Source organism: Fulmarus glacialis, unplaced genomic scaffold (assembly GCF_000690835.1).
Source record: "Fulmarus glacialis isolate BGI_N327 unplaced genomic scaffold, ASM69083v1 scaffold29377, whole genome shotgun sequence".
Taxonomy (NCBI): domain Eukaryota; kingdom Metazoa; phylum Chordata; class Aves; order Procellariiformes; family Procellariidae; genus Fulmarus; species Fulmarus glacialis.
The window spans coordinates 7,347-29,036 of NW_009221746.1; the positions used below are offsets into that span (position 1 = coordinate 7,347).

The 21,690-nt window shown below is 39.2% G+C and overlaps 1 protein-coding gene across 1 annotated transcript; it reads right to left on the reverse strand.

The window, feature by feature from the left end:
- Positions 1 to 1,226: 1,226 nt before the first annotated feature.
- TMC5 (transmembrane channel-like 5) lies at positions 1,227 to 20,096 on the reverse strand. Its single transcript, XM_009581220.1, has 22 exons — positions 20,023 to 20,096; positions 19,273 to 19,460; positions 18,775 to 18,879; positions 17,051 to 17,143; positions 16,153 to 16,252; positions 15,451 to 15,541; positions 14,880 to 15,128; positions 13,456 to 13,607; positions 12,769 to 12,913; positions 12,034 to 12,189; positions 11,282 to 11,448; positions 10,559 to 10,637; positions 10,098 to 10,195; positions 8,286 to 8,381; positions 7,620 to 7,695; positions 6,622 to 6,755; positions 5,263 to 5,436; positions 3,864 to 3,942; positions 3,423 to 3,515; positions 2,271 to 2,372; positions 1,922 to 1,967; positions 1,227 to 1,348 (listed from the first exon to the last, which is right to left on the reverse strand). The coding sequence occupies exons 1-22, from the start codon at positions 20,094 to 20,096 to the stop codon at positions 1,227 to 1,229; spliced, it is 2,619 nt and encodes an 872-aa protein (XP_009579515.1).
- Positions 20,097 to 21,690: the final 1,594 nt, after the last annotated feature.

Genomic DNA, 21,690 nt, shown 5'->3' on the forward strand with positions numbered 1-21,690 from the left:
CCCTCAACCAGTTTCTGAGTTCACCATTTCATGAGTGCTGTAGCCTCTGCCTTTACTGCTGTGTTCCACGGGCGGTCCCCGAGCAGCCGTTGGAAGAGCAAACGACCCTTGCTCCAAAGGTCCATTCTTCCTAGTGCTGCTTGAGTTGTTGGTACCATTGGGTCACCGTTCTCAGCGCAAACACTAAGCCTGTATTCAATATTCACAGCCAGACTCCACAACTGTACATGCAGAAAACCATAATAAAATTGCATCTCTGATCTTGCATTGTGTGTAAACTTTGTCCTTTCTTCTGTACCTTTGGTGGCTATTTTTGGATTGTCTTCAAACTAAATTATGAGCATGAGGAAAAGATGTGCCTCTTTCCTAAGGCATTTTTATGTCCAAAGCAACAAGGGAGGAATAAACCAGGCAGTAGTAGAAAATGGGCTAAAAAAAAAATTATCATGGCAAAGTTGTGGCTCTGAATAAAAAGAAGCTGCACGAAGTGTCTCAGAGTCACATATGATAAAAAAAATCTCGATGGTATTACTTCCAATCTATCCTTTACTGGGAAAGATATGTCATAAACTTTTTGTTTACAAGCAGTGGTTTTACACAGATGAGAATTTTGATAAGTAGTCACTCTTGAAAAAAAGAGTTGTAACTTTTGCCATCAGAGCTGGTTTTGAGTGACTGTAATAAACTAATAAAAGTAAAGATAGCTCAGAAAAGTGAAAACGGAATAGAAGCTTCACCTGGTTCACACGAGTTACTTTGCAGCCATTACAATGTCTCAGTCATTGAGAACAACTGCAATTTCCTTCTATTTTATTTGACTAATACTTCACTTTTGGCTTAGATGAGATAAAAACAATTTGAACAATATAACTGATATAAAAATATTTTTAGACCAAAGCTTTTATTCACGATTAGGCACAAGTTTCCTTATATTTAGTCAACAAGTGACCAGCTGTGGAGAGACCCTTACTGTATTGAGGTAATGGCCAGTCCTGGGGGAGGCTGATGATCAAGGTATCACTACTTCAAAACCAAACACGCAGGATATTCCCTAGCATAATAATAAACTGCAATCGGGATGCATTTTGCAATCTGTTCTTGTATTTTTTTCTTCCATTTGGGGGTAAAAAAAAAATGTTCGAAGGGTTCTTTCAGTCATTAGTGCAAATGAGCATTGCTTTCTGCAGAACATCAATGACTCAACATTCATTATTGATTGTGCCTGCTCATGGTCGAAAATCTGCGTCATCATCTTCGTTTTCCCACTGAGCCGCTTCCCTCGCACGCAGAGCGAGCGCCACTGCCTCAGACATGCCTGGCCTGCTGCTGGGCTGGCATGTCTCCGAATCTGTTTTTCACAAAGGAAGTAATGTTAGCTGTGCTGGTGTCGGTATAGTAACCACCCCCATTAAAAAGCCCTGTGCTATTTAAGTGTCTCATCTGTCAAGTATTTGGAATGAAGTCGCATGTTTGTGTAAACCAGGAATAGTTCAAGCCACCACGCAAGTTTCCATAGCTTTTTTTATTCCAGACATACAACGTCCTAGGGACTCTACATCACTAATAACCTCTTTTGAGATTCACACGAAGATGTGAAGTGTATCTCTAATGTGATGCAATATTCTTGCCTGTGGCTGCTCCCATAAGACAAAATGGCTTATTTACCCACAGAAATTAAACTCTCTGGTATACAGAAGCTTGTGATCAGTCTTCAGAAGTCACCACCACCATCGCAACAAGCTACCAATAAGCATGTCCTATAGAAAATGTTTACCCCAAAACCCAGTCTTTTTGTTTTCTCTTTATACAAGATGCTAAAATTCTGTATCTCTTGCATCAAACTGTTCTATGCTGTGTCTGTACCATATAAAACATTTTTACTGAGCTGGGCTTCTAAGAGCTTTCTGTGTTTGTCGCTTACCTAGTGGGAAGGCAGTCCCCCTCAAGATTTCAGCAGAATAGGGATACTGAAAACAAAATTCACAAGTAGATTCAGGTCGATGTTTCCCTCATGTGCCTGTTATCTTGTATTTAAAAAGATACCAGTTACCTGTAACAAAACCATACTCTCCAGATCTTAAGCAGGTCTGTGAGTATGACTTCCAACAGCTATTCTGATTGCATTTTTATACCTGTTCAAATCAATCTTTAAAATTATTTCTATACATACAGGATGTCCTCTTTGTTCAACATACACCCATTGTCTACACCATGCCCCAAGTTCTATATAGGGAAATCTAGTGGACACTTCCTTCTTTTGACCATCTCACCTCGTTGTGGGATGCATTTTGATTTCTGTCAAATGCCCTTCCTGGGTAGCCTGGCACTTGCAGGGCAGGTTGCCTGGACGGGTGGTATGAAGAAGAGCTTCTCTGAAAGACAGTATTTGGCATTAGCAGTACTATATTCTGGCTTCCCATCATGACTTTATGGTCAGCGCTGCTCACACCCAAGGCTATTACCCTTGTTTTAGGGAAATGGCTCTTCTACTAGATCCAAAATGAGATTATTCCAGCATCTCCTTTTGAAATCTGATCTTAACAACTACAAGAATATCCAAATTTTGTAGGCTATCAAACCCTCCCCTCGGGAGTCCCAGCTGTGACCCTGGACATGGCCACAGGGTTGCCTAGTGTTTGAAAATCCCCAGCACACAGAAAACGCCCATTCACTTTAAGGTCCCCTCCTTACAGTCAGTATTTATTTATATTATCACATTAATGACAGCCAGTCATACAGGGGGATTTGGTTTTTTGGGGCGAGGGAGGGGAACCTAACAAACCCTTTTTCTTCATCAGTATGTAAGTCAAAGAGTTTTCGTTCAACCCAAATAAAAACACTGCACAGCACCTATATGTGCACATTTTAACACTAATTTGATGGCTCAGCATGCAGGACTGACTTGAAAAATAAATTCAAGTTTAAGACATTAGATGTCTATCTTGACATTGTATGGGATTTAAAATGGCGTTAGGTCAAAGCACTCAGTTTTACCTCAGCTGAAAAGATTGGGCAGGGGGGGCACAAACCGTAAACCCCTGAGGAAATCCAGAGTCAGGAAAAGGCAGCAGCCTCCCTTTTAGTTAGGCCAGGTTCAAGTGTGGCCAAACCCTTTAGTGACCATCACCACACACCTAGATTAGGAATGTTTTCTTGCAGTTTCATAATCATAAATAATGTCTAGTGAGGGTAAGGACTTTTCTATATCCTTTCCGGTTTAAATTCCAGTCTGGAACAAATAGTTCAGGAACTTCCACAGTATCCTTTTGCTGTCTGGAGTTAACTAGTAATCAATCAACTTACGTGAAGTTTTACATCCAGACATATCCCAGAATGGCAGCCTATTTGCAAGGCTGGAGGAACCCCATGAAATCGTACCAAGCACATAATTGAAACAGTAGTATCTTAACTATCGAACTGACCTGCTGGCCTTGTCCTCTTGGTGCAGATGGGTTTTGTTTTGCCCTTTGCAGTGTCCGTAGTTTTTCAAGTAAAAACATTTTATCTTTTCCTTCCTATGGTCAAGACATATTTGATCATTAGCTGGAATAGACTAATCATTCTTGAGAGGCTCAAGGCCTATGAGTAACCGTTGACCAGAATAATCATGACAATTTCTTTTATTCTAAAATAATCTGTCTACAGAGGGAGCTGCAGCAGCACAGCTTGAAGGTAAAATTATTTTGCAACAACTCTATTTCTGAGTTAAGTTTCCCTGCAATTCCCGGGGGTTGGGGGGGAGGGCTCCCACCCTCCCTTGCACCATCATAGGAAAAGCAGATTACAGCTCCACAATAGCAGGATGAGACAATCAACAAGGAAGTCACATTTTAAAAAAAGATAAAGCTGAAAGGCAAACTTACATTAATAATTTGCTTATGTAAGAGTTTGGTCATGGTCTTTCTTCCTTCTATTATTTGCCAGTAAAAATAAGTAAAAATTCTAAAAAAAAAAAAAAAAAAAAGGCCAACATATGAGCACTCATACCCATGAGTATTTCCTCCTAGTCATTGCCTGAACAGAAAGTTATCTTGTTTATTTTATCCATTAAAAGTTATATACACACATATTTATACATGCATATATATATATATACACACAAACACACACATATAAAAAAATTTATGTATACAATTACACAAGGAATGGCAAACGTGAAATTGTTTAAGACGTTCTCTTGGAAAAGATCCACAGATTTAGGGACTTGTATTCAAGATGAGAGGTACAATTAAAGTAAGTCAACAATACAAGGTGTGTTTCAGAAAAATAGGAACCTAATGCTCTTATCCAACTTTGTGTCATTTGCTTAGACACATGCCTGGACCTTAAATCACGACACTGAACACTTATCACTTCCAAGCCAATCCTGGTCCCACTAGATTGAGTGAGATCTTGTTTTACGAGAACAGGTTTGGGCTCTAGGTATGCATGGTCCATGCTAGAAATATCAAGCAGCACAGCTACAACATCAAACCCTACCAGTGGGCACATAGCTTAATATGCACATACTGGTTTTGCCAAAATAATTTATTTCAGCCAAGGGGACAGTATGTGAATTTACCTGAGATTAGCTGGAAGCAGACTGCAACCTACTTATTAGCATTTCCCCATACGGTGCGCTCACTTGAACATGCTGCTTGTGCACTACCACACCCTTCCACCGCAGTGTCCCTATGGTAGTTCAGCTATTCTTTACATGCTATCATCTCCTCCAATGATTCTGCTGATGAGAAATGGTCAGAAAAGACAAAGTGACCATCTCCCAAACTTCTACTTCTTACGTCGCTCAGGGTCCTGGTATACCTCTGGCCTGTATTCCCTGTGCTTGTAAAAGCTTGCTCTTTCCCCCTATCTATCCACCTCCGGGGAGAAAAAAAAAAAGCAGCAATTTATCCTGCAAACTGTATGCAGCATGCTCCCTTTTTAAAGTTCACAGTTTTTAAAGCTAAGTGTGCCACTGATAATAACATCTGGAGCCTAGGCAGCAGTAAACTAGAAATATTCAATTAAAAGCAGTGTATCCTAGGGTTAGCGTGAAGCTGGTTTGCAAAGAGCTTTGGCATCCTAACATAAAAGGAATAGGTTTTATAACTTCTTTATGTATTTCAAATACATGAATTTCCAATATATTCACCATTTCTCATGCTTTAAAATGCACCTTGCAAATTTTTTTTTTTTTTTTTTAATGAAGAATGGCTATGGCACAGCTGTTTTTTTCCACTTCAGGTCCTTTTCCAGTGCTTTTCATTAGCAGGTACTTACAGGACAGGAACAGATAGGATGAAGAAGAAAAGTTCACTTGTAATTAAGTTATGGTAGATCCACACCACCCATTTTGAGGCAGTGTAGTTTTCCAGTATTTTTATCCACTCAGAGACTGCAGCATACATAGAAGACAAACCTCTGAAAGGACCACATTCTTCTGAAGGTTTTAACCTGGAAGTATGAGAAAATAGCTACTTAAAGCTTCATATATTAACCAGTGATTCAGTTAATATTGTGATTTTGTACATCAAGATGCTCGTTAGTTTGCTATAGCCCTCTGCTCTCTTTGGACACTCAGGAAACTTCCATGATCTATGTTTGATTTTTAACTTGGGTCACTCTTCCAGACATTAAAATGCCCACCCCAGACTATACAGTGAGAGATAAGAGAACTCGCTGCAACGGATCGGTATCAAGCCCTGTAAACACAATCTTGACCTAAATGTAACAAGTCAATCACTGTGGCGCAAGCTACAGCAAATTGAAAATCTGGATTTTCAAAGTTTCACCACAGGTGCTTAAGTGAACCATCATCTCACCCTGCCTTCGAGGACATGAGTCACTACAGATTTTCAGTAACAACAGGATGTGGTGAACTAATGCAACCCATAGCAAGAATTAACACTTTCAGGTAGACTGAAATAGGAAAGTGTTGTTTGCTTTGAAATTGAACCACTCCAGACAGTCTGAAATTCCCACTTGCCATCTGGAAATGTTTGCTCTGAAATATTTCATCCCACCTGGTTTCATGTGTAGTCACCTGTTTTACTAAATATTGAAATCATGTGGCTGAGAATTGCTAAGAAAAAGAAAAGGGGTATCCATGCTGCCTTCATTACTGTGACCAGAGTAACACGCACATAAACAAAGCAGCTTTAAAATACTGGTAACAATCGAGATGCATTATTGCAGAGGTCAGCACTCCCTGCAAGAAAAAGCCTCTGAAGTTTGTAAATAGTCTAGTTGACCTCAATTGAGTTTTTCCAGGTGTTTCTCCACTGCAGACAAAGTATGGCCTATAACATAAATAAGTCCAGGAACTAGGACTAAGTCGCAGAAACTTTTAAGGAGGAAGAAAAGCCAAAATTTGCTGTGACATTTAAATAGGAACCCCAAACTTCAAGGTAACTTTGTTTCTCCTCACACTTTCTTATGGGACAAGTTACTGAGTTAACCACATTCGTGCAAACTCACTGAGCATGTCTTGTTTTTAGAATACAGAACATCTCATGAACATCTGAAACCTTCCATTAGCAATCAATATAGCTTTTTCTATAGAAAAATTTAGATTCCTTTGCCTGGTATTAGGTCACACAGCATAACACAGTAGGCTTGAATGCCAGTGATCTTCCATACCTCCAGACTGTAACTCCAATGACAGACAGGACTCCAAGGAAGGAAGGAAAAAACAGCAGGAACATGAAGGACGTTGTCATTTGAGCAGTTCTCCAGACTTTGCGAGGGGGTTGGCAATTCATCATCAGACTGACCTTTAAAGAGATGAATGTACACTGACTCTTGAAATGGTGTTACCTGCCACTTCAACTCGGTTTAAGTCAATCCCACTGAAACTGCTGGTGGCAATTGCTAGAATAGCATCTATCAAAAGTTTCCAAGAACTTCTTTTATATGAATTTGATAGATGTACTGTAGTTTTAGAAAGCTTCAAAAACATAGTCTTTAAATAGTAAGAGGCAAAATGATGTTCCGATAGGTTTTTCAGGACTCTGTTGGGTAGACTTTGCCTTGTAGCATAAGCAAACCCACTGCTCAGGGAAGTTTGAATCAATCTTTCTGGCTATAGCTTTGTTCTTCTACATTCAACACCACAAACTGTTCAATAACCCAACAAACAATCCATCATCTAGTCATACCACCCAGACAAAGAATTTTGAAAAGAAGAAAATTCCACCATGATCTTTAGCTGAATCAGCCTGCTTACACTTAAATAACTTGGGGTGTGGGGTGTGCTGGGGAGTAAGCAGGAAGCCAAAGTCATAGCCACAGGCTGAGTGTCTATATTGACATGTGACTTCTACACCATTAACTCCCCAACCTTTAATTTTACTACTTTATTCTCTCCTCTCTCTAACTGTGCTCTTAACCCCTCCTATAACCCTTCCACACTTTTCCCCCTCTCAAGTTCCACAGGTTTGTAATTCGAGGGCATGGATCTAAACTGTGTTCCTTTAAAGCAACCCCTCCCACCCCCCACGCAAAACGCAATCAGCCAAACTGCTCCCCTAAATGTAAAACCCCACAGCCTCCAGACAAAACCAGCACTTTAATGCAATAAATTCTGCCCAGATTTTGAACAGTATAAGTTTATGATGAATACATCTAAAGCTTATTACCTTTTTCACATAAAATACTATAGAAAATGATATCATCTGGATACCAGGCAGCAGAGGTGAGAAGAGGATACCGATCCTACATTAAAGGATTTATAAGAGAAAAGTTAAATCTTCACTATTCACCACACAGCTCTTAGAGCACTGAAAGCAGGAAATACCACACTAACTTCATATACAGTTAGTGTTTGGTTATTTGGAAATGTAATTATATTAACGTTGATCCTGTAACCGCAAGTCAACCTTTAAAAATATGCAACTTCAAACATATGTATCTATGAAGACATCTGCAAAACTCTTGTAATTGGAGTAACGTACTCATTCTTAGAAATAAGGCATCTTTTCCAGGGTTTAATACTGAGACTATTTCAACAGAACACCATTCCAGTGGGGAAGTAAACAAAACTCTAGGATGTTCCTTTTATGGGTTTCTCCCAGACCAGGTGGCCACAGGGTAAACTACCGACTAAAGTTATTGTTACTACCTGCATAGTTACAAAGAGAACTGGCAAGTCACAATCGTTACAAAGGTACTTAATATATCATCTCTCTCAGGCATTTATTCTGTTCTTTCCCCCATGATGTGAAGCATCCAGAAATGTCTGAATATGAATGTTCCATGGTATTTCTAAGTGCAAGAGAAGTTTTGGCCGTAAATGCACCACTTACCACGTCAAAGTCTGTGCATAAATCAAATCTAAAAGATTTCTTCCGATATCAAATTCTGGCAGCCCCAGGCTCACACAGACTGTAGTTCCAATAATTCTGGGGGAAAAAAATCCAACACAGCACAATAGCATTTGCTAAATCATAAAACCCTTTGTAGAAATCTCTACAAATGACCTCCCGAATACAAGCATCAATGACAAATTATTCAGGGGCTGCATTAACCACATGTCATGCAAAGCAGCCACAGCTCATTGACTAGACAGCACATCAAAAATGAAACAGAATTTGGCAAAAGCAAATTCCCATAACACACAGTAGGGGTGAAATAAGACCTAGGATATTTTTCACAAAACTTGAAGAAGAGGAAGAAAAAAAAAAACCAACGATTTGTAACTATATCAGAAAAGTATTCTTATGATTAAACAGTTGAAATGGCCTCAGTACAAAACTGTAACAGCTTTTCAGCTCCTGAGTCTTGAAAAATTTCAGGCTCAATCAAAAAAAAAAACAAATCTTGTACACTGATACTCTTAATATATCCTAAAGTATATTCTACTTTAAACTAACCGAGGTTGCACGTAGCTGAGACACACACAGGTAAGCAAGTACCCAGAGGATTCCTACTGAGGGCCAACAACCCCTTTTTATCACCTCATTTTTCCTGAGCTGGGAAGATTCAGTTTCTGCTTGTTGTAGCAAGAACAGTAAAGATTTTGTTAACTATCCCATCTCTCCTTGAATACAGCTCTTGGTACCACCTGATCAGCTGCATCATCAATAATGTTTCAGGGCTGGGCTTGCAGAGGGTTACTCTGAATACATACAAATAAGTATGACTAATTGTACTTTTAATCTTCCACGGCTGTAAGTCTGGTGCTTTTGCACAGCTTAGTGGAGGACATTCATCACAGCTGACACTGCAGTTTTGGTACTGTGACCTTTTGCTGGGAGGTGGTTTCCTATCTGAACAGAACAAGAACAGAAGGATTAAAGTACACTGGCAAGAGCTGTGGAGGGAAAATCTTGAAGTGCTTCTCAATGTTGTTTTGTGTTGATTTAACATAAAGTTAACAAAGTCCTATCTTGTAAACCCGTCTTGTTCACATCATGTGCAAAGGGCAAACATTGGATCTCCTACACAAGTATGGCCAGGAACCCTAAATGCTCTGTAGAGCTGGCAAGCACTTAAATACTCTACTACCTTAAGTCATAAATAATGTTTGGCAATAGGAAGGCACACACAGCAGATGTCAGAATTAAATGACTTTTGGCTTATATGCTTAGCTGTATTCACGTTCACTTAAAAATACTTTCTCACTTACCATGCCACAGAACTCTACACCTGAGAGTCATACTACATCCTTAATAAGACTGATTAAAATAAGACTTTAAACTCTGCAGAGTGATATAACTAAGAGGAAAAAAAATACAGGTGGACATATCAAAGAAAGCCAGCAGTGTGCCTGTGCACATGCAGAAAAGCAAGGTTTTCTGCTTGAGACACTTGGTCCTCTGTCACCCCATTTAGGAGATCTACAGGAGTACAATGTGGCTTCCTCCCTACCTGTGTTTCCACCTCCAAAGGAAAAAAGGACACATTGGGAGAGTAGAACAGTACACACTCTGACCTCCTCCTAAGAAGGAGCTGCAGTATACACAAGGCACGTACCCAGAGACTATTCCTCGTAGAGACAATCAAGGAAGCTTCAGTGGTGCCACGCTTCTGTTGGACTTCTCCTTTTCTCACATTGCAAAAAAACCCCTGTGTCTTTGGTTAATGAATAAAAACAAGATTAGAAAAGTAGTACTCACCTTTGTAAAAACTCTCCGAAGAAAGAGCCAAGCAAACAAAATATGAAGTCAACTAGAACAAGACGATAGATATCTTGGCCAACCAGAGTTTCCCAGCACTTTAAGAAGTAGAAGAAAAAAAAAAAGCATATCTAGAAGTCAAAAATCATGCAATTCTAACATTGTTTCCAAATGCCTGGGCATCTGAAACTTAGGCTACAGATCAAAGTTTTGCTAACACCCTGACTAATCATAGGTGACCTCTCACTGAACAATGCTGCAAACCAGCTGAGACCTGAGTTGCGTGATTCATTTTTTTCCTACAGCTCATTTCTCTAGAGATGCTAATAAAAAAATGTTGGGGTGGCAAATTCAGCTTTCCAAGACACTACATATACTTCTCTTTGCTGGAGCAAGCCGCTTCTCTAAGTGGTTCCTAACCTGGCATTGTAAGGCAAAGATTTTTATTTTTGAAACTTTACCTGCGACTCTGATGCAGCCACAATGCTAAGCCAGTAGTAGCACAGTATTCCAACAATTGATATCTTCAGGATGATATTTCTAAAAAGAAAAAGTAACAGTAACTGCACTGACAGCTGGTCCATACGCTCACTGGAGGGAATGATGGCAGGATGACCGTTGGTTACACATTATTACCTCCTTTTATAACAACAATAGCACTGCAGAGTGCCAGGACTAACAGGAGCTCTCCTTGGAGCTTGGGTGCAGCATTATTCTATTGTCCTGGCAGAAGGGGAGCTAGGCATGACAACCTTGGCACAAACCTCTACTGAACAGGCTAATGGTTGAGTGTGCGGGCTCTGCAGGGGAGGAAGGTCTGAGGGGCACCAGGGGTTACGTGCTGTTAATTCCATGCATCTGTAGTGAAGTAAGACCTCCTCACTCCTCTCTCCCCTTCCTTTCCCTGGGGAGCCAACAGCCCAAGGGCCATCTAGGGAAGCTACAAACAAAACCACGCCCAGTTTCACAGTGTGCCTAATTGAGAAGGAAACCATACCCCGTCCTCATATGCAGAGATGTAACACTCCAGAAGGCTAACAGAAGACAAACAAAACACAGAGGGAAGAGTGTACAGAAGCCTTTGGAGAAGATGAATTCCACACCACCTAGACACCGCTTGCTGTCAAAAAGAAGAGTGAGACAACTTCAGGCAAAAAGCACTAAGAGGTGGTAGCAACAAATACCTTGTAATGGTGACATATATCTGGTGTCCAGGAGTCTGAAATCTCTCCAGGTGCCCAAGCCACGAGTAGAAGAATGGGATGAATGCATTGAGGAGAGATGTGACAATAGGTAGCACCAACATGGCAGCTTGGCTCTCCAGGTCATTTTTATGCCCTTTCATAAACAGCTTAGCGAGGAAAAACAAAAACAAAAAAACAACCAAACCACCCCAACTTAGAGCCTTAACCAAAATGCTGCCTCAAGATGTGTCCACAGAGAAGTCACTTTGGCACACCTCCCTGTATGTTCTCAGGTTAGAGACCACCATGTTTTATGGACCCATGTCCAGCAGCACAGCGACCCTCTCTCCTTCCCCTGTGTTACATGGGACCAAGGGTGGGATCCCCAGCTTAAAAGCAGCTCCTAGGCAAAGGAGAGGCAGGCCTTGCTGAGGCTTCTTCCTACTGTTTCTTTCAAGGTCACTAGCTGCACTGTCCCTAAGCTAGCCATGAGCCCAGGCAAGCAGCTGCTGGGGTGAGGAGGGAGATTTTCTCAGATCCCTCAGGTCCTTCGCTCTTGCCATAGTCCCCATTGGTGTGAGTCTTTGCAAACCAGCTTTTTAGGTACAGCAGAATTTGTGTTTGCATTGGCAGAAACAACAGCTGTGCTTCCCTATGGTCCTAGTAGTGAACAGACCCCTGCTTGCGCTCAGTGTAAGATACCCATGTGGAAAAACGCATCTCCAAAAACAGAATGCAAAATCTGTCCTTACCTTTAGGTTATTAATGGAGAGGAAGTAAACACCAGCACAAGCAGCTACTGCTGTTCCCAGGGCAGCAACCCAAGAAACAAGATGAATAACAATACGAACAACTCTCTCTGTTACAGAAAAATTTAGAACTTCTCTGTTTACTTCAGTGAGGTCTTCCTGCAAGGAAACAATTCCTAATGAAGAATTCCTTAGTCAAAAGCATAAAGCAAAACTTGTTTCAAGTAACTACTTGAGAGACTGAACGAAAGATTATTTCTCTAGAAGATGGGCAGAGTAATGTCCTGGGAACATTTACTGGACAACTTTGTGTTCCTGTCCTAAAAGTCTTATCTCTTGATAATTACACTGTATTTCACAGATAATATGACAAGCCTGCCTTTTGTTTAGGAAATGGTTAAATAGCAGGAAGGAAAAACAGAATAAATATTCTGTTTGGCAAATATTTAATAGTCAGGGATTCATTCAGTAGAACAGAAGCATACAAATATTTATATGTAGCTTAAAGAGAAAAGAAAAACATGTAACTAAGCCAACTCCAGGAGTTCAAACCAAATGAAACTTAACAGTCAGGAAGACTTAAGTCTGTTCGGAACAGGACTAGCACACTTGAGTCACTCTGCCAGAGACTTATTTGTCCATACAAATTTGTGTATGCACATACAAGTCTCTGGCAGAGTGACTCATGCATGCTAGTTTTGTACCCTTCTACCTTTTTGTATCTCCTGTGTTTTGTACCTTTATTTGTGTGGTGAGATTCTTTTGTTTCAGCTTCACGGCTTTTTCATTATTTATATTGAAGTCCCACGTGCAGAGAAGTTTGCTAGCATTTCCAGAGTATGTCTGAGGGTTAATGAAGTTCCTGCAGAAGGATTTTGCCATGCTGCAATGAAAATTAAATTTGAGAGATGCGTAATGGCGAAATACATCAAGTCTGTACAGCAGGGCAAGAAGGGAGATTTGTCAGTTTTGCTATCATGTCCCAAGGCTACTGGACCTATGTCACAGCATGTCACACAAAAGTTTATTTTCCATGTCTTCTTATGTAAGAAACAACTCTCACATTTCCTTCTCCTAGCTGTTGCTGCCAATCTTTACCTCTGGAAGGCCACATCAATACCAGAAGATATTAGGAGCAACAGCTTACAAAGTAGGGATCATGATGCTCATCGGTTTGAACTGGGATTTTCTGCATGTCCCTTACTATTTTGCAGTTAGTCTTCATTGTCTAATAAAGGTTTGATTTCTGGAGACTGTCTTTTGAGCAGAAACTTCTACTTAAACTCTAAACCTGGAAATAAGGACTTACAGAAACATACTCAGGTAATTATTACTGCCAACAGTTTACAGGGTGGGGTGTTTTTTTGGTGGGATTTTGTTTTTCCCCCTTAATATAAGTGAAATAAGAATATAGAGTTAGTTTACCTGAACAACAAGATAAGAAAACAGATGACAAAATATATTCCAATGGTGAAAATATAAGCCAGCTGCATGTTGTAAGACGGACCATTCTCTATTTTACTGATTGTAGCATTGGTGTAAAAGCCATAGTAGAGTACTGTTTGTTGAAAATAACCCTGAAAAAATACAGACCTCATTCAAAATGTTTGCTATTACCTGTCTATGGTGGGAAGTATCATCTGAAGCCCAGTTAGGGGAAGTGGGAGCTGTCCCATTCCCTACTGTGAAATCACGGGTGTGATTAAATTTCTAAATATCAGGTCCTTTGTTTTCCTTCTATCAGCTAAAATCTTCCATAGTTTTGAGAGCTTCTAGAGATATATAAATGACTTGTATCCTTCTTAAGATTCATGCAGGATGGCCGTGAGCATTCAACACCTTTGCAGGATTTGGTCTTTTCTGAAAATTCCCGAAGAGGGAAAGGCTTAATTGCTTCCTTCTTAGGAGCAAGGGTTCTGTACTGACAAATTGTACCAACTATGAAGGAACTAGGAAGGAAGCACGTGACATTCAACACTACAGTTACTACGTTACAGCTGAACTCCTGCAATGGTGACTGTACTTTGCAAAATTAAACAGCATTACTAAAAAACACAGCACTTTAAAAGCAATTTTAGAAGGAAAAGGCTGACACCTTTACTTTTTAGAGAGATCTCTTCTCAACTAAGCATTAATAAGAGCAGAGTCTTTTTTATTAACTAGAGAAATCCTTTAACAACAATAAGATTGACACATTTTTTACTGCAAAGACAGGGGGAAAAAAAAAAAAAAAGAAGAAAGAGTAAATCATCTTCTCAGATCACTTAGTTGATTAATACTAGTCAAGTTACAGCAGTGCAAAATCTTCCTTTAAAAACAGCCTTGGAATTTATCCCCCGAATGATGTAAAGATCTTCACACAATGAAAAGATCCTCCTGTTTCCAGGCCCCAATGAGTTCAGCAAACAGAAAGATCTGTGTGCTCTTTGGAAGAATAAAGCTTTGGAAATAAGCAAAATTCACAGGATCACATATGGAAATCTGCACTGTATTTTCAGAGGAAAATTAGCATGGGAAAAATGTTTTGCTGAAGACTATTGTAGCTATCTTTGAAAGGCCTGGCTTCCTTTGTGTCTCTTTCTGAAAGTGATTAAAGTCTTGAAATATTGCTGAACATAGCAACTATTTGCAGTGAGACAAATGGATCAGAATGAGTTCCATTCAGTTCACCCAGAGTCAGCGTTTGTTGCAGCTTCTTTTTCAAATATGTACTAAATATTATTTCTAGTAATATAAAATTCTAACTCCACCTGTTAATAAGAAATACTAACTTTTTTTACTCTATTGTGAGTTTTTAAAGTAGATCTGTTGCACACAGTATTAATACAAATCTGTCGTTACATACTTACAGCTCCAGTGAGCAGCTCCAGACCCATGAATGAAAGGTTATTTGGTTCTGCTGCAACAAACTGAGGGATTGTGATGAAACTGAAGTTTATGACGAATGAGAAGATGTTGAAAGTTAGCAGCCACTTCAAGAAAATAAAATAAGAAAGAACACTTGTTCCAAACTCGGCACCAATGATCTTCAGAGTCTTGTGCCATAACTGCAGTAGGTGAAAACATTCTGACAAGCTATTTCCAAATCGCCGAAATGACTGAAGTGCAAAAAGGAGAGAGAGATGAATCTCAGCAAGCAGTCTTAAACAGGACTCAAATTCACATAATAAGGCCTCACATTTTTTACAGTTCCATTTTGATGTAAGAACAGATTTCCCCCACTATATGCACCATAAGATGCTTCACTGGTGTTCCTAAGTGCTACCATAATGCAAGTCATTATTAATGAACACTGCAGCAATTAATTGGTTCTTTGGCAAGTAACATAAAGCAAGATACTAGATACCTCTGGAGACAGTGATAACATTGCAGCTAAAGTGGTTTACTCTATTGTGACTGACAGAAGTTTCTGACACTTACCACTACTGTTCCCTGCAGACACTGTGTACAGCAGGAAAGTTGAGTACTGCGGTGCCTTGATTTTTTTGTTATTTCTTTAAGAACTTTATTCCTGTGAAGAAGCAGGGCAGGGGATGACAAGCATTATAGTATGGGTTGTAATTAAAACAAGAAGCCAAAGAAGCTGCTGCAAATACAGTTTCACACATGTGCACACGAACAGAGTTAATAAAACATGGAGATGTTCTGCTGGTTCTTTTTCTATTAGCTGATATCATGGCTCTTGTCCATGCTATGACAGCATGTTCCAACCCCTCCAATAACTCACTCTGGGAACAAAATCTAAATATATTCTACATATATTTGTGAGGAGAAAAAAGGATGCTTGAGACCATGTGGTCTCTTCTCCATTTTCAATGGCCAACATCCAAGTTTCCTTTGAAAAGAAATCACAAGTCATCATTCATAATCAAATCTCAAGGCCTTGATATTCTGTTTTATATTACCACGAGAGATTCTTCTCATCCAGAGAAAGGACAATGAACCATCTTTAAATTATTTTCCCTTGCAAGATGTTAACTTTTAAAAAGTGCATTAAAAAGTACTTCCGGTTCTTTCAAAGTGACAAACCAAAGCTGAGCAGATGGCAAACATCCATACTTGATAGCTACATGTTGAAAGTATAGTGTTTGTAAAACTAAACAGATAAACTTCTATTTTTACCTGATCTCTCTCTTTTTTTTCATGGTCTCTGGCATCTTCTGGATTGCTTTAATCCTTTCACTGGTGGACATACTTGCAAGACTTCCAACTAACTTTTCCTCTGCATAAAACCCATGAAAAAAATCAAAATTTTTTAATAATAATACAGTAGTTCTTATACAAAATCTGAAATGGATATAACAACATTCCCCATTTTCACTGCTATCAGGGTGTCGCAAGTTCTGAGACTTAATAATACTCCCCAGAATATCCTCAGCTCCATCAGTACTCTAATACAGACGTAAGTAAGTAGTACAATACTGGATGTTATAAAATAAATATCGCTTGTCTGATGCTTGTTTAATGTTAATACAAAGAGCTGCAATATAAAGGAAAACAGAACACTAAAACTCCAAGATTCTGGTCTATTGCTTGATCACTGTTTGATAGTTACATTTCTATGATGCTACATATTGACTTGAAAGCTAAACTTTTGTTTTATTTGTTCTATAATTTTAGTTGATGTTAGCGGCCAAACTTAGCACTACCTATGAAATAAACAGAACTGTATTGCTTGACAATCAGGCTGTTTTCGCATAGTTGGAATTGGACGCTAATTCCAGACACAGTGGCTGAAAACAATCCATTAGCTGGTCAAACAAATTCTAATAAAGAATTTAGCTTTTCTTTCTACAATTTAACACATATTCACACTGCACTGTGTTTCATTTATCATGGGATTTTAGTGTGCTAGTGGAGTATAAAAGATTAATCACTAGCGTTAACACAAAACCAAGTTGTTCCCATAACCACAGAAAGACTGTACATGCAATTCTGGTGATAAACCAAGAGTAGTATCAACCACACCATCCTTGTGCAAGATGCTATTTAATATCGAACCACTTATCTAAACTCCTACCTTCTTTGCACACTGGATCTGTTTCAAACAGGCTGGAAGACGTCATGAAGATCTCATCAGGTGATCTTCTGTTGCGTCTCCGAATAAAGCTATCTAAATAGCATGCACTGTTCAGTAAGCCCAGATACTTCTGACAAATTGACTTAAGAAATTAAAATTTCACTTTCACAGAAACAACTTAAAAGTATAGCCTTCAATCTCACTACCTACATGCAAACTCCCCCACTCACTTCTTTCCTGGTCATGCTTGACGACCGTATGCAATTTTTCAGATACATGCTGAAAAAGAGGTACTGAGCCCAGTCTTCAGCTGTCATGGAAAACTTTGTCATCTAACCCATTCATAAATGCGCACATTGATTATTCAAGACTTCCTTCCTAGAAGACAGGTCCTTTCTTTAAAAATCCTTCCACTGACTTTTAGAATCACACTCAATCATGCTGAATAAGTTATATGTACCAGACTCCCATTTCCCTGGGGCCAAAATGCAACTGTTCTCTCAACCTTCTTTCATCCAATTATTCAAACATGAGTGACTATATTCCTTAAATGCATCCGCCTTACAGCTATAAAGCAGATGAGTTTAGCCACAGCTTTCCTTGCCTCCCCTTCCCAGTAAGCTAATGGCCAGGCTGTGCAATGTTACCTTCCCCTTTTGAGCTCGACCCTCTGGTGTGGAAGGCCTCAACTGACTGATGCACATGTTGCAGGCTCCTTCACCATATTTACTCTTTAGATCTAACGGTCTCCTGATGTTAGTGTCATTTCAACTTTGAGCCAACTTCCTTCGTAGCAATTAAAAAGAATCAGAAAAAGCATCTGTGCCTTCTTGTGAAGGTACTTCTTGAACTTTCAGCACCCAGACATTTATCCTCTAGTTGACTGTGTTAGAAATGCACTCTCTGCTTCCTATCAGGTATTAAAAGCCATGCATGATAGTTAATGTTTGGAAATGTCCTATTTCTATGGTCACTCATGGAGTGAGGCATTTCCAGGCACCAATAAAATCGTTGCTTTTTAATACGAATACAGGATTTTGCCAAATCAGATCTTAACTTAAAGACCATGTTCTTAAAGATGAAAAAGAGAAAAAACAAGAATCCCTCACTTTGGGGGCACAGAGAGATGGTTCTTTCAATGCATCTATGTAACAATTCCAGAAAAGAACTCTTAATTACATTCCAGAAGCAGCAGACAGGAACCGACCCGACTGTAACAGAAAAATTACACGATATGGGAAGAACAGTTCCCACCCAGAACATGAACAATAAACTACTATGCCAGCCTACTGCAGACCCCCTGTATTTTAATAAATCTCTAATTACTATTATAGTCTAGAATTTACACAGAGACGACAGTGAAAAATTCACTAAAGACAGTCTCAAAAATGCATCCTATCCTCCCCTTATTTCCTCCTACAATGAGTATCTTCAGATAACTGTGTAAGTTTGTTTTCTGTTGACCCACTTATAGGGAGTTTGGGTTAAAATGGGTAGGCATTATATCTTTCATTGCTCAAGAAACAAAGATCATCACCTTCAGAAAGATATTGAAAAATTCAGCTACAACGACGTAGGACAGTAAAAGAGAATTTGTTTTATGATTCCTTTTATTATGTGAAGATCTTCATTACCTGAACCAAAAGGCTTTTAAATATTTACTGGTTTATGGAGAGCAAGACTGACATTCAATATTCTGATGCACCACAATCCTTATGTTTTACCTTCCGATACATTGGAAATTCTGTGGGTATAGGGGCGATCCAGCAGATGGAAGGTAGAAGGTGGGCTGTATACCAGTTCTGGCTCAGGCTCAAAGGAAAGATTATCTGTTGAAGGGAATCAGAATTATACAGAAAGTTGTATACTGCTATGGATTATTTACACACACAGAATATCAGCCCTATTGACCAAATACAGCTCTACTGCAAATATAATAGTATATCCTATTAACAAAACTCCTATATCTCACTCCAATGTACATCCTAGTATTCAATGACTTATGCAGTCCATACAAGTCAGTATTTACCAATCTATTAACACAAGAGACAGTTTGTGGATCTGTTAATATAACATCTGAACTACTAGGAAAAAAGCCAAAAAACCTCACTGCCACCAAGTACAAATATATACTTTCCAGAGCTGCAGGACTCCGTCAGGACAGAGTAAGCCATTACTTGTTTCACCATTTCTGTAAGCTGTTAATATGAGAAATTACATACCCATGGAATTTCCATATGGACTTCTGCTTAGGACATTAACTCTTGGTAAACCTTCACTGTATTCAAAGCTGTGTCTCATGGAGGCCAGAGGGTAATTCTGTCCTCTTCCACTGTGTTCTCCGAAGGAACCATGGAGTGAAGAATCATAAGGGCTTTGGCGGGAGAACAGATTCTTTTGAGAATTCCTCCTGTGTGAGCAACAAAAAGGAAAAACTTGACTGCCACAAAAAACCCTCAATAGACATCCTTAATAAATTGTTACCTATTATTATCACATTTGAGTACATTATAAAACAAACTCTGATACTGAGAGATATTTTGTATTTAGAACTCCAACATCATAATTCTGATTTGGTCATTAACTGAATTAGAAAGACTAGAACTTTTCTTCACCTGAAGTTAACTTGGATTTCACCTAAACAGAAATAACTGCTTGGAAAATGAAGACATCCAAGGAGCACATTGTGAAAACTACTGGAACTAAAACATATTTATGACATTATGCCATAAATCCTAAAATACATTTAACTGATAAATTCATCTAACATGTAAAACCCAAACATGCCATCTCTCTTGAATGCTGCCTTCCTGATAACAGCTTTAAAAATTTGTGTCTGAAAATGCAAGCATAAAGGAGGGGTTAAAAGAAATCTACGAATTAAAACTCCGGAGAAAAAGTTTCTCCTGCATATAAATACAGAATTTAATTTCTTATGGCACAGTCACAACAGCAAAATTAAATAAACTCACCTTCTATCAATTTCCAGTGTCTCTGAGAAGTGGTAGTCTGGATTTTCAAAGGCTTCATTGTAATGATAAGACATGACAAGTCCTTGGTTTGAGGGATGAAATCTTCCTTATTTTCGTCTCTACTGCTTCATTAATATGTTCATGGGAAGACTGATTACAGACCTAATTACAAAATAGATGCATGTACATACAAAATGAAAAGAAAGGAGCTTCATTTTAGCATCTTAGAAGATTTTGCCACCCTGCTACAAATAATATGAAACAATATAAATAGGAAACGGTTCTAACTTAGTGCTATTTACCGTCGGGAAATTAGGATCCACCAGATGTTGCAGGTAAAATGGGAACTAATATTTCTCTACAGTAAGCTGTATACAAAACTAAGGAACTGGAGTGCCACATGAAGTCTTCCCCAGCACCGACAATGAAGCCAGGTTTTAGAAACATTAAGAAGAAGAAAGTAAGTTCTCTCCTTCCTCCTTATACAGGAAAATATTACTTTCTCAGGGGAAGAAAATTCTCAGACAATTCCCTTTGAAGAGTGTGCAAAATTACATTTTTCTCATTTTTAACTGGTTTCCCAGGAACCCCACTCACTCAGACTCAGCCATCCAGAAAGCTGGGAAGCCTGCCAGCAAGGCAGGTGGAAAGCTGAGCACTGATCTAAACAGCTCGTCAACTTGCCTCATCTTCATTCAAACTGTAGAGAGAATGGATATTTTGATGGAAATGTATGGGTTGTGTAGAATCAGCATTACCCAGAAGCAAGATGGTAGGAAGCATCAACCAGCTCTATCAACCAACTTGCTAAAGTGCAACCAACCAGAAGAAACAGATCAGACTGACTAAAAAATATATCCATCACTTCTTTCTTGTACTCATTTTAAAGACCTCTAGGCATATCCATAAAGGCTTGCTAAGATACTTAAACAATCCCAAGACAGACTGTCTATTGGTTCCATCATTATCCACTTTAGTTCCTTTGAGTCTTAAGATGCACTTTATGCCAGAATTTCTATGAAAATCCACAGGGACATTTACAGTCTAACACTGAACCCAGCACCTGAAGCCACTCTGTTTTTTCTCCACTCCCAAAGTTTTAAGGATTTTAAGTAAATTCCCCATGTACGGCTGAGGCAAATTCAAATCTTTGCATTTCGCTCCTGAAAAAATAGAGATTTTCTTCTTGCTAGCTGTGAGCATTACATACCAAACCTTAAGGCATGCGGAGTGAGCAAGAACGTGAATATGGATAACCCATATGTTTCTTGACTGAGGCTGTGGTCACTCAAAGATTACTACGCTACCTGGTACATAAATGCTGTAGGGTGGGATGGAGGTGTGTATGAGCTTAGGGTGTACAGGTGGCATGCCAATGGTGTACAGGTGGCATGCCAGTCCACCCAATTCCTCCATCCCAAGCCCAAAGATTGTGAGAAACTCTTCTTATCGAATCAGAAGCCTACATCACAGGTTTGGTTTGGGGTTTGATGGACCAGCAGTTTATAAATTTCTGACCAATCATAGTTCACTGAAAAGAACCCAAAGCAGGTAATGCTCAAGCTAAACCATCTCTTTCTTCTTTTTGACCTATGATGGGATGCAGTAAACCAGGAAAAGCTATGACATTTAGACTTAGCTTTCCCTTTAAAAAGTTATTTTCCAGAA

What these genes read in the sequence shown, in the direction of transcription:
- TMC5 (XM_009581220.1), bottom strand. Translation starts at nt 20,096, where the DNA reads ATGTCTTATCATTACAATGAAGCCTTTGAAAATCCAGACTACCACTTC. An exon ending in GTCTGCAGGGAACAGTAGTG is followed by an intron (nt 15,129 to 15,450) that starts GTAAGTGTCAGA and finishes TTTGCACTTCAG; the next exon opens with TCATTTCGGCGATTTGGAAA. An exon ending in TCTCCATTAATAACCTAAAG is followed by an intron (nt 11,449 to 12,033) that starts GTAAGGACAGAT and finishes TTCCTCGCTAAG; the next exon opens with CTGTTTATGAAAGGGCATAA.